Source organism: Pollachius pollachius (genome assembly GCF_949987615.1).
Source record: "Pollachius pollachius genome assembly, chromosome: 12".
Classification (NCBI taxonomy): Eukaryota; Metazoa; Chordata; class Actinopteri; order Gadiformes; family Gadidae; genus Pollachius; species Pollachius pollachius.
In genome coordinates this window covers 15,143,437-15,156,779 of record NC_136945.1, presented here as the reverse complement: position 1 = coordinate 15,156,779, position 13,343 = coordinate 15,143,437, and the positions used below count along the sequence as shown (strand labels likewise).

General features: G+C 42.6%; 2 protein-coding genes across 4 annotated transcripts; both read right to left on the bottom strand.

The window, feature by feature from the left end:
* Positions 1 to 1,660: 1,660 nt before the first annotated feature.
* tusc2a (tumor suppressor 2, mitochondrial calcium regulator a) lies at positions 1,661 to 4,112 on the bottom strand. Of its 2 annotated transcripts, none has more exons than XM_079747441.1 (4): positions 4,041 to 4,112; positions 2,746 to 2,984; positions 2,531 to 2,651; positions 1,661 to 2,399 (listed from the first exon to the last, which is right to left on the bottom strand). In XM_079747441.1, exons 2-4 carry the CDS (start codon positions 2,898 to 2,900, stop codon positions 2,334 to 2,336), a joined length of 342 nt encoding a protein of 113 aa, XP_079603567.1. In that variant the 5' UTR covers positions 2,901 to 2,984; positions 4,041 to 4,112; the 3' UTR covers positions 1,661 to 2,333. The 2 variants fall into 2 exon arrangements, with proteins under 2 accessions (XP_079603567.1, XP_079603566.1); XM_079747440.1 differs by lacking the exon at positions 4,041 to 4,112 and adding an exon at positions 3,672 to 3,805.
* A 1,003-nt stretch (positions 4,113 to 5,115) lies between these two features.
* On the bottom strand, positions 5,116 to 13,132 carry LOC307083524 (ras association domain-containing protein 1-like). Of its 2 annotated transcripts, XM_079747438.1 has the most exons (6): positions 12,100 to 13,132; positions 11,283 to 11,410; positions 6,193 to 6,297; positions 5,816 to 6,107; positions 5,376 to 5,491; positions 5,116 to 5,269 (listed from the first exon to the last, which is right to left on the bottom strand). In XM_079747438.1, exons 1-6 carry the CDS (start codon positions 12,416 to 12,418, stop codon positions 5,123 to 5,125), a joined length of 1,107 nt encoding a protein of 368 aa, XP_079603564.1. In that variant the 5' UTR covers positions 12,419 to 13,132; the 3' UTR covers positions 5,116 to 5,122. The 2 variants fall into 2 exon arrangements, with proteins under 2 accessions (XP_079603564.1, XP_079603565.1); XM_079747439.1 differs by lacking the exons at positions 11,283 to 11,410; positions 12,100 to 13,132 and adding an exon at positions 7,940 to 8,364.
* Between the last annotated feature and the right edge of the window lie 211 nt (positions 13,133 to 13,343).

Below are 13,343 nucleotides of genomic sequence, written 5' to 3'. Positions count from 1 at the left end.
CCCTGTGTGTGGGAGGAGAAGGGGATAGTGTTAAGTCAAAGGTGGCAAAAAAGTTGGTTAATTCCGGTGAGTGCAACTTCTCTGGCAGGATGTTAAAGTCGCCAAGTATAACGAGTGGTGTGCCATTCTCAGGAAAGCAGCTGAGAAGGGCATCCATTTTGTCATATAAGTCACGAAGGGGACCAGGGGGACGGTAGATTACCACAATGAAGAGATTAATAGGAAGGGTGACAGTGACAGCGTGGAGTTCAAATGCAGATCTGGCCAAGTGTTCTAGTGGAAGGACCTGATAGGACCACATCGGAGAGAGGAGTCCGGTCCCTCCTCCTCGCCCTGAAGGTCTAGGGGTGTGTGAGAATGAGTAAACAGTGGAAAGGGCAGCAGGAGTGGCAGAGTTCTCTGGAGTGATCCAGGTCTCTGTCAGGGCCAGGAAATGGAGGTTATTGAGGGACGCGTAGGCCGAAATAGAGTCTGCCTTTTTGACCGCTGATTGGCAATTCCAGAGTCCTCCCATCACTTCAAGGTCAGTGATGGCGAGGGTGGGTAAATGGCATAGATTGGATGGGTTACGACGCCGAGCAGAGGTTCTATTGTGGCGTCGTCTATGAGTAGAGATTCTAACGATAATTGAAGTACGACACATAACTACAATACCGTGGCCTCTAAGGTCTTCCTCGAGGGACTCCCACAGAGAGACTCCCTTAGTCTTTGTTTCCCGGGTCTCCCACAGAGACTCCCTTAGTCTTTGTTTCCCGGGTCTTCGTTTACTGGGTCCTGACGCTACTAACACTTAGCCTTTAAATGCACATAGTAGCTCAGGCAGCCTTAGCTCTGCCCAGTCAATCAAGCCTATTGTTCACACCTTGTGACCGAAACTAGACTCAACGACCTTACTATCAACAACACAGCAAAAACCAACACTGCAGAAACTAGGGTTAAAGGGGACATATCATACCACCAGGTGTGAGTGTGATTAGCCATTACAAGCAGGTTTGAAAATGTGCAGCATTGTGACATCACAGGTTGGCGTATCCATCTATCCGTCACACATCTAGATGGACACGCCCACCTGTGATGTCACAATGCTGCACATTTTGAAAACGGCTTGTAATGGCAAATCACACTCACACCTGGTGGTATGATATGTCCCCTTTAAAGTTAGTACAACCAATTGCAATGCCAAACACTAGAATTTCTTACCTTCAAGACTCACCACAGCTAGATATGAGACAACCTTCTTAAAGACAAAATGTAATGTAACTGACACAGACACACAAAAAAGGAATTCCTGCAACCATGTCTATTAATACCATGACAAAAGAATAATTTGTTGCATGTAATAATCAAGTCATTTAGTCAGACCATAATAATTGTCATTCAAAAGGAAATAGTATGCTGAATCAAAATAATGTATGGAAAAAATCTGACTGGCCTCTGCTGCCCCCTAGAGCAGTGGTGTTATACTACAAGAACGTCCATAGGACAAACATTTAATTAAAACCCAAGGGCTAAAACCAGTGATAAACTTAACATTTATATATGAAAATCCAAATGAACAACTTTTATGGAGTGTAGTTTCCCAGCCTTCATAGACAGCATAAATGAAAATAAAATATAACATTTGGTTAGGAGGAAAAGATACATCTACTCCACACAATGATCCGAGTAAAGCATTTATTCAAGTCTTCCAAACTCTAAATTATTTACATCATATCACTAGTGCAGGTCTGAGCCCAAACAACAGACGTGACACATGACAATATATTACAAGGATGTAACTTTATATACAAAGAATATCACAACGCATATTCCTAGCACAACTTCATAATTTCAGCCCTCATTCATTCACACAAACCTATATGTACACAAGTACACATAACAGACAGTCACACGCTAACACCCTTTGCTACATTTCACAGAGGTTAAAGCCTTTTCACATCTACGATATTCTCATGTTGCAAACGTATAACAGGTGAAGCACATCTTTACTTGATGTTTGCATACTGGTTGCCAAAGTGTTGGGTCATTTAAAAAAAAAAGAAAAGACGCAAGTTAACAGATTTGTAAAATTGAGAATGTCACCATGCTCAACTACCTTCACATTTTGCAGTGTATACGTTCACATTGCATTTTTGTCAGCCGACTTTTATATATTCGTTAGGCCTCGTTCCATCTTCGCAAGTCCACATTCTTGCCTAGCAGAGCCAAAACTGTGGTCTGACGAAAATACTTCAGCCGAAACAACTGGCCAGTGGCTCCTCACAAGCATTCATAACAGCAGATTGACTAGCACGTCTGTGGGTATCCTATATGGTGGAAAGACCTGCTGTGACTCACACTTCACAGAGAATAACAGGAAAGTCTGCATGAATACGGGGGTGGTCCAGCCTCACAACTCCCTAATGAAACAAGTAAAACAAAAAGGAATGCATTGATGAGAAAAGTTCATACATCATTGGTTGAAGCAAACACCTAAAAAACATTTAAAATGCACGGTTGTTTATTTTATTTACAGGTTCAATCAGCATACCTGAGGAATGAGATTCTTCTGAATTCTCTTCAGCTTGGACTTCCTCCTGCCATTTTTTGTCACAACCGTCTCTTCATAGAACTCATGTGCCAGATCCCCATCCTCATCGAAGTATAAGGAACTAGGAACACAGAAACGATGCATTATTACCTAGACTATACCTAAAGGGCAGCGTTCTCTAACATCACTCAAAACGACGTCTCCAAACATTTTACCTTCTCCTCGTGAACACAAAAGGTGTGGCACTTCTGGAGCCTTTGAGTCGAGCCACGGACTGGTCGCTAACATCACTGGATGAATCACCTCCAACCCCTGAGCCTGAGAAAGGCCAGACGCCTTTGGCTTTGGACGTACTTCCTCCCATCTTCATCGAGGATTCATAGTCTCCAGTTCAGGCTGAGCCGTGTTCCTCTGCGATAAAGGGCGAGTGTTGTGGACCGGATTGTTTACAAACCTAGGATCCGAATAAAAGGTTAAAAATACTGGAGTGACATATGATCTAACGGACAGTGGTTGAATAGAAAAGGGACTTCGCAGCCAGACGTATGCCAAATCAGAGGAAAGCACTTACTCTAACCCTCCCAATGTATTTCCATCTAAAGGGATTGATTCGCTCAAGGAGTTAGCCTCACAGCGACTGTAAGCTAACTCCAGCTTTGAAGGTGTATGGTACACGACTTAATGTCTAACTGGTTAAATTGTTTATCCATGGTGATATATCGACAGCCAGATAATTACCGTGCATGGCTGTTGCGAAGTAAATAACGTGTTTGGGTTAGTTAACCTTTGAAATTAACTCGTAGGCCTTCGACGAAACCCTGCGCTATATTCATCACATCATGTAACGTTAGCCAGGTTAGCTTTCTAGCTAGCATGACTGTAACAAGCATAAGGTTTCTGCATCATCCATACATTACACAATATCTATTTAAATTAGTAAACGAACTGTAAATGAAAAGCAATGTGCGGTTAACGACTTAGTTTGGACATGGGTTAGCCTGTAATACTGGCCAGGCTAAACACGTTGTAAACAGCTAGCTTAAGCTCTGAAACCCATCTACGTATAACACAACATCAAAAAGCAACGCCCGTTCAAAAACATAACTTCGCTAATAGTTCTTATTTTGTGAACAACCCATACCTGCTTTATCCAGCATCAAAATACATTGCCTACGCTATAGGTGCACAAGGAAGCTAGGGTTCCAGTAGCTGGAAACGGCTTCTAGATATCCCAGCAGAAAGGGTCATGTGACCTAGAAGGCAGATATCTGACAGCTGCGACTGGGCCGGCAGGAGGCAGCCTACAATAGCTCCTAAAATGACATGGAGAAAGCATCGACTGGTAATTTAGTGGTTCTCAGCTGGTCTAGCCTCAGGACCCACGTGTCATTAGACATTAAGTAACGTCCCACAACTAAACATTTTTAACAATAATGCAGTTTTCAACAATGTCTTCATATACATCTAGATTCAGGGCATTAAGCTGACGCTTTTATCCAAAGCGACTTACCAAGGTTCATGCATCACTCACACCGAAGGCTGAATCAACCATGCAAGGCGACACCCTGCTCGTCGGAAGCAGTAGGGTTAGGTGTCTTGCTCAGGGACACCTGACTCAGCTAGGAGAGAACTAAAAGCTGAACAAATTTGGGATAAACTCAATGAACATAGTTAACGACTATGTTCATGTGTAAATATTTTTGTAGAGCTTCTTAGTAATATATATATTTTGACAAAACTGATTGACACGTCAAATTTTCTGACAAACATTTATAAAACATTCAGATATATTCCAGTCAAACAAAGCCTTTTTGACACTTCTTTTTCACAATAACAATGTCCATACCAATGTCCACATGTCAGTCATACTCACTCAGTAAGGGACAGTAAAAAGTAACACCCACAAAAGTGTGTGGTATGCCGGAAATTAATGAAAAACTGGCTTGGGTCAGGTGAAAATCCATATACCTTTCAGCTCAAGCTGTACCTTGATTCACAGAAACATGAATGGAGTTCTAAATCTGCCGAATGAAAGCAAATTGATGGAACCACTCAATATATTCCTGCTTTTGATAGCAGCTGCATCTGTCGAATACATCTGGTAAAATGCACTTCAACGTTAGATGTAAACTACACAACTGAAGGAATTACAGCACTGATTCAATGAAGGGTCACAGGGAATTTTATCATTTAAATAAAATCCCACCGGCGACATCCTATACAAAGTTAATGAGTCATAGCCTAGGTATTTTGGATTATCCGACAGCACCCAATATCAGAAGACATTACTGGTTTAAAAACCAAACTTCACGCAGTCAGTTTCTCATGTTTTCATCTCTCATTCTCCCAGGCACATCAGATTCGCGCCAGGTGTAAGACACTCTTTCAATCTCTCTCGCAGCATTTCACACGCACATCAGACTTGCGCCGGGTGTAAGACACTTTTTCTTTCTCTCTCTCTCGCAGCATTTCACACGCACATTCGCGCTAGCTCTATCTTATGCGGCCTCCATGCTCTCATTCATTCTCCTCTTACAGAGGGATGTGTAGGTTCGGGTCCTCAGGGATGCCTCGTGGCCCAACATGCCTCCCTCATCCCGGGCTGGAGCCCGGCAGGGCCTCCTGCATCCTGGTCCTCGCTAAAGTGTAGCGCTGCATGATTTGCTTCACGTGCTCCTCCTCCTCTCGTTGCAGGATACGCAGGAAGTTCTTCAGCTCCGGCATGGAGAAGGCGTGCCACTGCAGATAGGGAGTGTGCAGAGCTCAATGAGCAGAGCTCTTACTGTCGAAAGTGCACAAGATCTTCATTATTGTATGCAAATAACAGAACTGAAGTCATACTCACATTGACCTCTCCGGTCTCGTTCTCCTTCAGCACGAAGCTGAGCAGCTTCTCGTCAGGTCCGGTCGCCAGGCGCAGGCGGAGCGGACGCTCGTCGTCAGATATCTTGCGGAGGTACACTGCAGAAGACAGAAAACAAAACATCCCATTGGTTGTTATATACTGGGGAGTGCTTTTGAAAGTAGCTAGCACAAGGTGGTTATTAGTTCATGAAATGTTGTGAGGAGGAACTATACTGCAAAGCCCAAAACACAAAAGAGGAAATGCAAATTCCGGTTCATATTTTCAGTGCAACCAAAAAAAGAGAATTCAATTTCATTGCGTCAACCAGGGCTGTATTTTTACGTTTGCATCTTCGTATAAGACTATTGCCTTTTGTGATCAAACAAAACGTCCAGACTCGAGAGTGTGTGGCTTAAGTGCACAAAAGGTAGGAGGTGTACCTTGCTCGTGACGTTCCCTGCGCTCAAACAGGGCGAACTTGGCAGGGTTGTCCACCACCGTGAACTTCTTCAGCAGAGCCTCGATGACTTCGCGGGCAGATGTTTGGGAGCTGATGTGCAGATGCTTGGACGTGTCCTTGGGCAGGTAGAAGGACGTGCGGCGCTTGACTCCAGTGGCCTTCTTCCCTCCGGCAACCTGTCTCGCAGGCCCCTTTTTGGGAGGTGGGACCGAGACGGGGCGAGCCAGCTTGAACTGCACCTTCACGAAGCCAGTGTAGGAGCCATCTCGGTTCTGTATCGAAAAGAGTAGGTCCCAATTCAAATAAGGACCAAGAAGAGCTTCCATTCAAAATTGTGGACGGGTGAATTCTACTCACTGTGTTCATGAACAGGTTGCTGTGGATCAGAGAATTGTACTCCTTCACCTTGTGCTGAATCTCTGCAACGGACCATTCCTGTTTTCTCGATTCAACCGGTTCATCCTAGAAAGGGACAATTGTGTTTTAATGCCAGATGTATTCTTTGTTTCTCAGAATTGGGGTCACAGAACAGAAGAAAAACTTGATATTGACTCCCAGCACCAGGTGGTGATCCACAGCCTTCGCGGTACTGTGTGGACCTCATTGGTTGAACATACTAAAAGGGTTCACAGAGAGAATTGCATTTGAAATGTTTTATTATAGTGAACTGATGACTAGATGTGACATTTTGCTTTGATTTGGTTCAACCACTGACGAAAACCTGACTAACCTGAATATTATAACTACACTAACTATTATAACTAATATCAATTAGTAGTTTAAAGCTTGCAAAGGTCCGAACTGAATATAATAAGCTCTAAGTGTGCCTAGTTTTAAACAATGTATGAAGTATTGCTCCAAATAAATGACACAATCAAAGATGAATCTGTCAATACTGTTGAAGATTAGATTTCCTGTGTAATCTCTAAAAAATACAAACACATTTTGATGTCCAAGTAACCAACTAAAATTGACCAACAGCCCCATTTCACTCCAATTTGGGGAAGTACTGTTTCTTCCTCCAAATCACCAGAAGTTGCGTCAGACTCAATACTTCCTGTAAACGTAGCAAGGGCAAGTAAGATGATGTCAGCTCTGTCCAATCCCGTCTCACTCCTTTAGCTTGGAGGGGAGGGGGGAGATCATGTGGGACTTGCAGCTGTGTGCCATGTCGGGGGAACCAACTCTACCCTGCATTCCTGAACTATGCATTCATGTAAAAATAGCCTCCCCCCCACTGTGACCAAGTGGGAGAGACAAAACATTCCTCTGTTCTAAAGCCACATCCGCTGACCAATACATCGCCTTCTTCACTGCCCATTAGCCACTGCAGGTCAGACACTAACATGGCAATAAACTTTAAAATACCTTTTTAAGTAAACATACCTTCATATACACACACACACACACACACACATACACACACACACACACACACACACACACACACACATATACATATACATATATATATATCTTAAAGACTCATGGGAGTAATTTTCAATAACTGCTGATTGTTGAGGATATATATAAAATCTTAAAAAGGGGAAGAAGGTTGTCAAGCCTACTTCTGCAATTGATTAAAGACGGTACAACTTATTTGGTTTGTTCCTGCCAGACCAAAATATAATGCTTATCTACAGCATGTAGGAATCATGAGGCCCATCTAAAGAAATCGGCAGTAGGTCCAACCGATTCATTACATATGAAGCATACTTCCGATGACACCTCTGCACATCCCATGAATTACTTTGCGGAACTCAACGGAACACATTGAATTGGTGAGTCTCAGTGGAAACCTGAGACGTCTGTGTGCGTCACAAAACAAGGTGGGCTGTTCACAGCTTGTTGGTGGTTGTTCAAAGTTTTCAAATGCATTCATTTTCTTGAAACCTACTATTATTCCATTTACATACATTTGTAAGTGGGATAGCAACTAAACGCAACAACTTTTGTAATGTTTTCCACTGAGGAGAGACGTTAGGTCTGACGTTACTTGTCAAAAGTTAACATAGGCCTGACGTTAACGTCATACTGTCGCGTTTTAATCTGTCAAGAACAGGACTACTCAATTTAGACCGAATTAAAAACTATCTGTTCTCACCTTCTTAATCTCTGTCTGTGGTTTGCGTCCCAGGGACGTTCGGGCTGTAAAGTACTGCTCGAGCTCCGGCAGCGACTCATCGTCACTGCAGTAGCCGCTACTGGCGGAGCTTTCCCACGTCTTGTCGAAGGACGTGGTCTTCCCTGAACCGGTCGCCGAGCTTTTCATACTGACTGTTTCCATCGAAACAGAGAGAATCAAGTCTATACTAACTATAAACGACGAAACGCGTTATTAAAAAAAAGAACCGGTGCACGGACTTTTCTAAAATCAATCGCTGGTTATATGTAACGTTAGCAACGGGACTTTCAAACGATGGTGATATGATATGTTTTGTATCGGTTAAATGTTCTCTTTTTAAAGGACAATATCTAGCCTACATGAACCGTATCCGCGTCTATTTGCCTTCCCACGTTTCAACAAACTCTTCAGTGTGAACAGGCGGATGTGATATACCCTCCTCCCTTCCCGCCGCTCCCTCAGTGGCTCCACCCACGCCGTTTGGTTTAGTTGATTTTGGAAATACACAAAACCGGCGCAACTAGCTGCGATTGGATGCCGACGGGACATACCAACTCCCTAATGACCTCAGGCTCAAGTACCCCCCCAGTGCCCCCACCGCCCACCCCCAGGTCCTTCCTGTGTGACAACAATAAAGCCAACGTCATCTCCCCACAGAGAGTAGGCCTGTCATGTGAAGCAGGGAAGCAATTGGGTAAAAAAAATAAGTTGAGTTGTTGAGTTGCTTTGGCGTGACAGCTTTGATGCGTGAAGTTATTGCAAAATGTATGTTCAAGTTGGATAAGATAAGATGCAAAAATAAAAAAGGAAATAAGATGCAGATATGCATGTGCTTTATATTTGCAGATTGTTGAGAAACTAGAATCAATTTAAAGTTTCATATTTCCTTGCATTTTGTATGGTTTTGCATCAGGGACTTTCGTTTATCTATGTCTGCTTTTAAAACAATAAAGTACTTGACTTTAAAATACGTATTATTCAATTCATGTCTACTCTACGTCTGATAACCCCTCCATAAGATAAAGATATCTAAACATTAAGAAGCCATGCTAGATCTTGTGTGTTTGATGCACATTCCTGATCGGTCGCCTGGTTTATCGACTTGTAGCTGGAACTGTACAAACAGCAGCCTGACTGTCCAGACGAACAGACACTCTGCTTGTTCCTCCAGGGGTCTCTGATTGTAATGAATGCATGCCTGCCTCCTATTGTAAGGAGCAAAGAGCAGCCAGAGCCTTACGTCAGGCAATCAACCCCAGGGCACAGTCTTTCCAGGGCACTGTCGAAGTAATAAGGCCACTTTATGTCTAGTTTATGTCTAGTATCTCGTGTCTTTCTGAGGAAACCAGAGCAGCCGCATAAACATAGGGAGAGCATTGGAGGAGAACTCCCCCCACCCAGGCAACTGGTCAGCTTCAAGCCCAGCAGCGCACCAGACACCATAACCACTGTGCTGACTGATACGGTGGTTTCTGACTTGATCAAAACAATGGGCCCTTAAAAAGATGCTTGAGCAGGATTGATGACTGATCCATAGCACAGTTATTAACAAAAATGCCAGCCTGCAATGTTCATCACACAATTGTCCTTCAACATCGTAATCAATAATTTTTCTCTCGATGAGGTTCGAAATAGTGATATGCAAAACCAGATTTACTTTTGAGAAACAAAGCAATATATTGCTAACAAAGTATTGTATGTGAAGGGAAATAGTAAGGATAATGCTCCAAGTTATCCATTAATAATACTTATACTAAAATAATAAAAGTTATATAATGAACACGATTTTACACTTGTTTTAGTCAACACTGTCAAATGTTGGAATCTATTAGTAGTCATATGTTGGCGTCTTGTTTTATGACCTTATTTCCTTGACTATAGAGAATCCTTGTAACATTGCATCCAAGTACATCGAGTAATAAACTTTGTCTGCTGTAAGCAGCATTTTAGCTATTTGACATACAGAAGTTACAGACAATGGCAGTAAGCGGTTGGTGGCCCACTGCATGATTTTCATTGGTACAATCTATCACTCCAATCCACTTTTTCTAAAGGCACCTCTGTGATAGGGTCGTACACATCTGGAAGCCCTTATAGGGTGATATTTTCATATTTAACATGGATAAAGAATATATTACGATACTTGTTACTCTCTTAATTAAGATTTGAGAGAGAGAGGAGAGCAAGATTTAGAAATGAAACAAATAGAAAAACGCCCTCCCTCTCTACTCCCTCCCTCCCAGTGTTTTGCCGCCATTGAGAAGCGTGGTATTTTAAGATTCACCTGCGGTGGCCAAGAAAAACTGATCCCCCTAACCAATTAGGGAAGAGATGTGCTGATTGGTCAGAAATGAGCCAGCGCAGTCCGCTCACTTCATTCTCACAGAGTTTTTCCCTCACTCATAACTGACGGATGGCAAGGCCATTTCTTACAGATTATACCCAAATTGTTCATCTTAAGTTAATAGTAGTAGTGAGTTGTCGTCTTTGGATAAAAAGATTGAGTTCATCTTTAAAATGGAATACATGACAAAAGCTGAGAAATCAGAGAAAAGATATGCCCTAGCTACCAATGATGTTACAAGGTCTAACATTCAAGAAATGTACCCAGCGAGCCGTCTACTTAGGGGTCATGAAAAGGCTCTGGATAAATAAAATTTCCTCCTACAGGGGAACCTTGATTTTTCCAAATCTAAAAGTATCCCCGAGAGTTTTCCTGACGATACCTGTGACAGTTGCCTCTGCGGAGAGATCATTCAGCAAGCTAAAAGCTGATAAAGACATACCTTCGTTCCAACATGAGTAATGATTGCTTAACCCAATTAGCAGTCATTTTGATTGAAAAGTGTGGCACAAACTATTTAATTCGATACAATAGTAGATAAATGGACAAGTGCAAAGGAAATGCACTTGCCCAGTCATCCTGTGTTACAATTTAGTGCAACTAAGAATCTCTAGAATCTTTGGTAGCGACATTGTTACATATAAACTACATTATTGTTAACAGAGAGGGTTCTAATGGTTCTTTTTTTGTAGGCTTACTTTTGCTTTTTTAGGCATTATGTTGCATTTTTTATAATGATAATGTCAATGTTTGTCAATTTTTAACTGTTTATTATTTGTTAAAATAGTTAATGTAATATATATATATATATATATATATATATATATAAGTATACCATATAATTATGGTATATATACAGTGGCTGATGAACTTGAAAATAAACCTTTTATTATGTAAAGCCCATACACGATGTCTGGCACACTGTTTTTTGGGGGGGTGGCGCCAAAATTGTTGCAGCATACCCTCCTGAGTTCTCACCACATTTGTGTCGGTCTCTTCTATGGTGTGCTCCACCAGAGTGGGCGAGCGGAGCGTGCCCCCCCGGTCCCAGCTGCAGTCCAACTGGATGTGGGTGCGGCAGCGGCGGTGACACGTGAACCTACAGTCTGTGCAGGAGGGCAGAGTCAGAGGAGACGGAAACACATCAACATCTCTGCAGAGATCATCTCTCTCTGGCATGGTTTCTGTTCAGAATTGTACAAATTGCATTGCAGGCTCATCCAGCATTATTCCATCACGTCTCTTCCTAAATGTTGAGGTAACTATTTAGCTTTATGGTCTCATTTGAATTCTTGAATGGTGATGTCCTCAAATCATACTATGCAATACTTGCATTGTTATATACTGATAAATACATGTTGTTTTAGCAGGGTTTGAATTATTGTAACTATAAAGAGGAACGATATACTCTTAGTTGATTCATAATCCTATGTTTAAGTACTAGACTCATGGTTACTTGACACAAATGAGATAATGTCAGTATTCTTTGTCATTTCACCCGACCACTACCCACGCAACTCTCAAAAGGGAAGTTCCTCTGTAACTCCAAAGAGCATCTTCTGTAATCTTTACACAAACATCTCAAACAAGATGCTATTGTGTAAAGAGCACAATGTTGCCATAAATAGGCACTTGATGCCTATTGTAGAATCATATACACATTTCTCTTTTTATGATTATGTTCTTCTTTATACCCTGTGGACACACACACACACACACACACACACACACACACACACACACACACACACACACACACACACACACACACAACTTAATACTACGAACTACTTACTGGCACAGCGCAGGCTCTGCTTGTAAAGTCCCCAAATGAAATCTCCGCACAGGTCACACCAAGTGGGCTGAGCGTGACTGCAGGGCTGGAAGTTGTGCCCCTCACCCAACTCCTCCTTCAGCCGAGGATCCTGGGATTCACCAAGAATCCGGATAATGCCCACTCGGCTAAGTAGTTCTGGCACCTTTCCTGGGCTGATTCTAAGCGCATTGGTCCTCTCCAGTCGTAGAGGTGACCGAGGAACCCATGGGCTGGTCAGCTCTATCGGGTCTGTGTCCAGCCGAAGGTCACGGAGCTCAATCACTTCACCCAAATGCATTTTTTTGTATTTTATGCACGTTTAGTTCATGTGAAACTTCAGAGTCCAAAACACTGAACCGTCCTGTTTCTTTGGGCCAAATGTTTTACCAAAAAATTATAGCTCACGTTTGCGCACGATATTACGCAACAGCCCCTATTTCACGCGTGCTCGTTCCAACGGGACGTGCTGCCATCAGCTATTTCTCATCCGACAACAGCATTTCGCAAAGTCAACCACTTGCTCCTTTAGAAAAGTTGGACCGTAAACGTCAAGTTAAAACGATTGTAAAACTGAAGGCACCGACGAAGCGCGGACGCTTGCTTGAAATTAGATATTGAAGACGTCTGCGACTCAATATGTAGCCTATATATAACAGAACGAAAAGCTCACCGTTCCTGAGAGGTAGATCTTTGAGACAGCTTTGTGGCAATCATTCTCTCATCGTATAAATAAAACGTAACGCACCAGTGATTGCCGGGGTCTCCGAGGCAGCTAACGGATGTGTTTCGTCTCTATAGCGGACCTCATCTCTGGAGGCAATTTCGGAGAAACTATTTTCTCCGGGTAGATCATGCAACTCCAGAAGTTTTGAAATAACAGCATAGTCCTACCGAAAGGGTCCCATACTTGTCGTTTAATCCAGGAAACAAAACAAAAAAAAGAATCGACAAAATAAACAAAGTGAGATGAAAGATCACGACCGACATCCGGGATGGATCTCAGGGGGTGCATCCGAACATTAGTGTGTGTGCGTGCCATTCACCAACCAACTTTCGTCGCACACATTGCATTCTGTTATATTTGACACGCCCATGTAGTCATTTTATCGAAACATTTGGAATTCATTTTCAATCTGGAAATGTAGCCCTTCGTAGAAGAACACGTTCAGAAATACAAAAAGCAGGTGTAACTTGGCTGGGGGAATAGGTTGAGAAAATGTCAA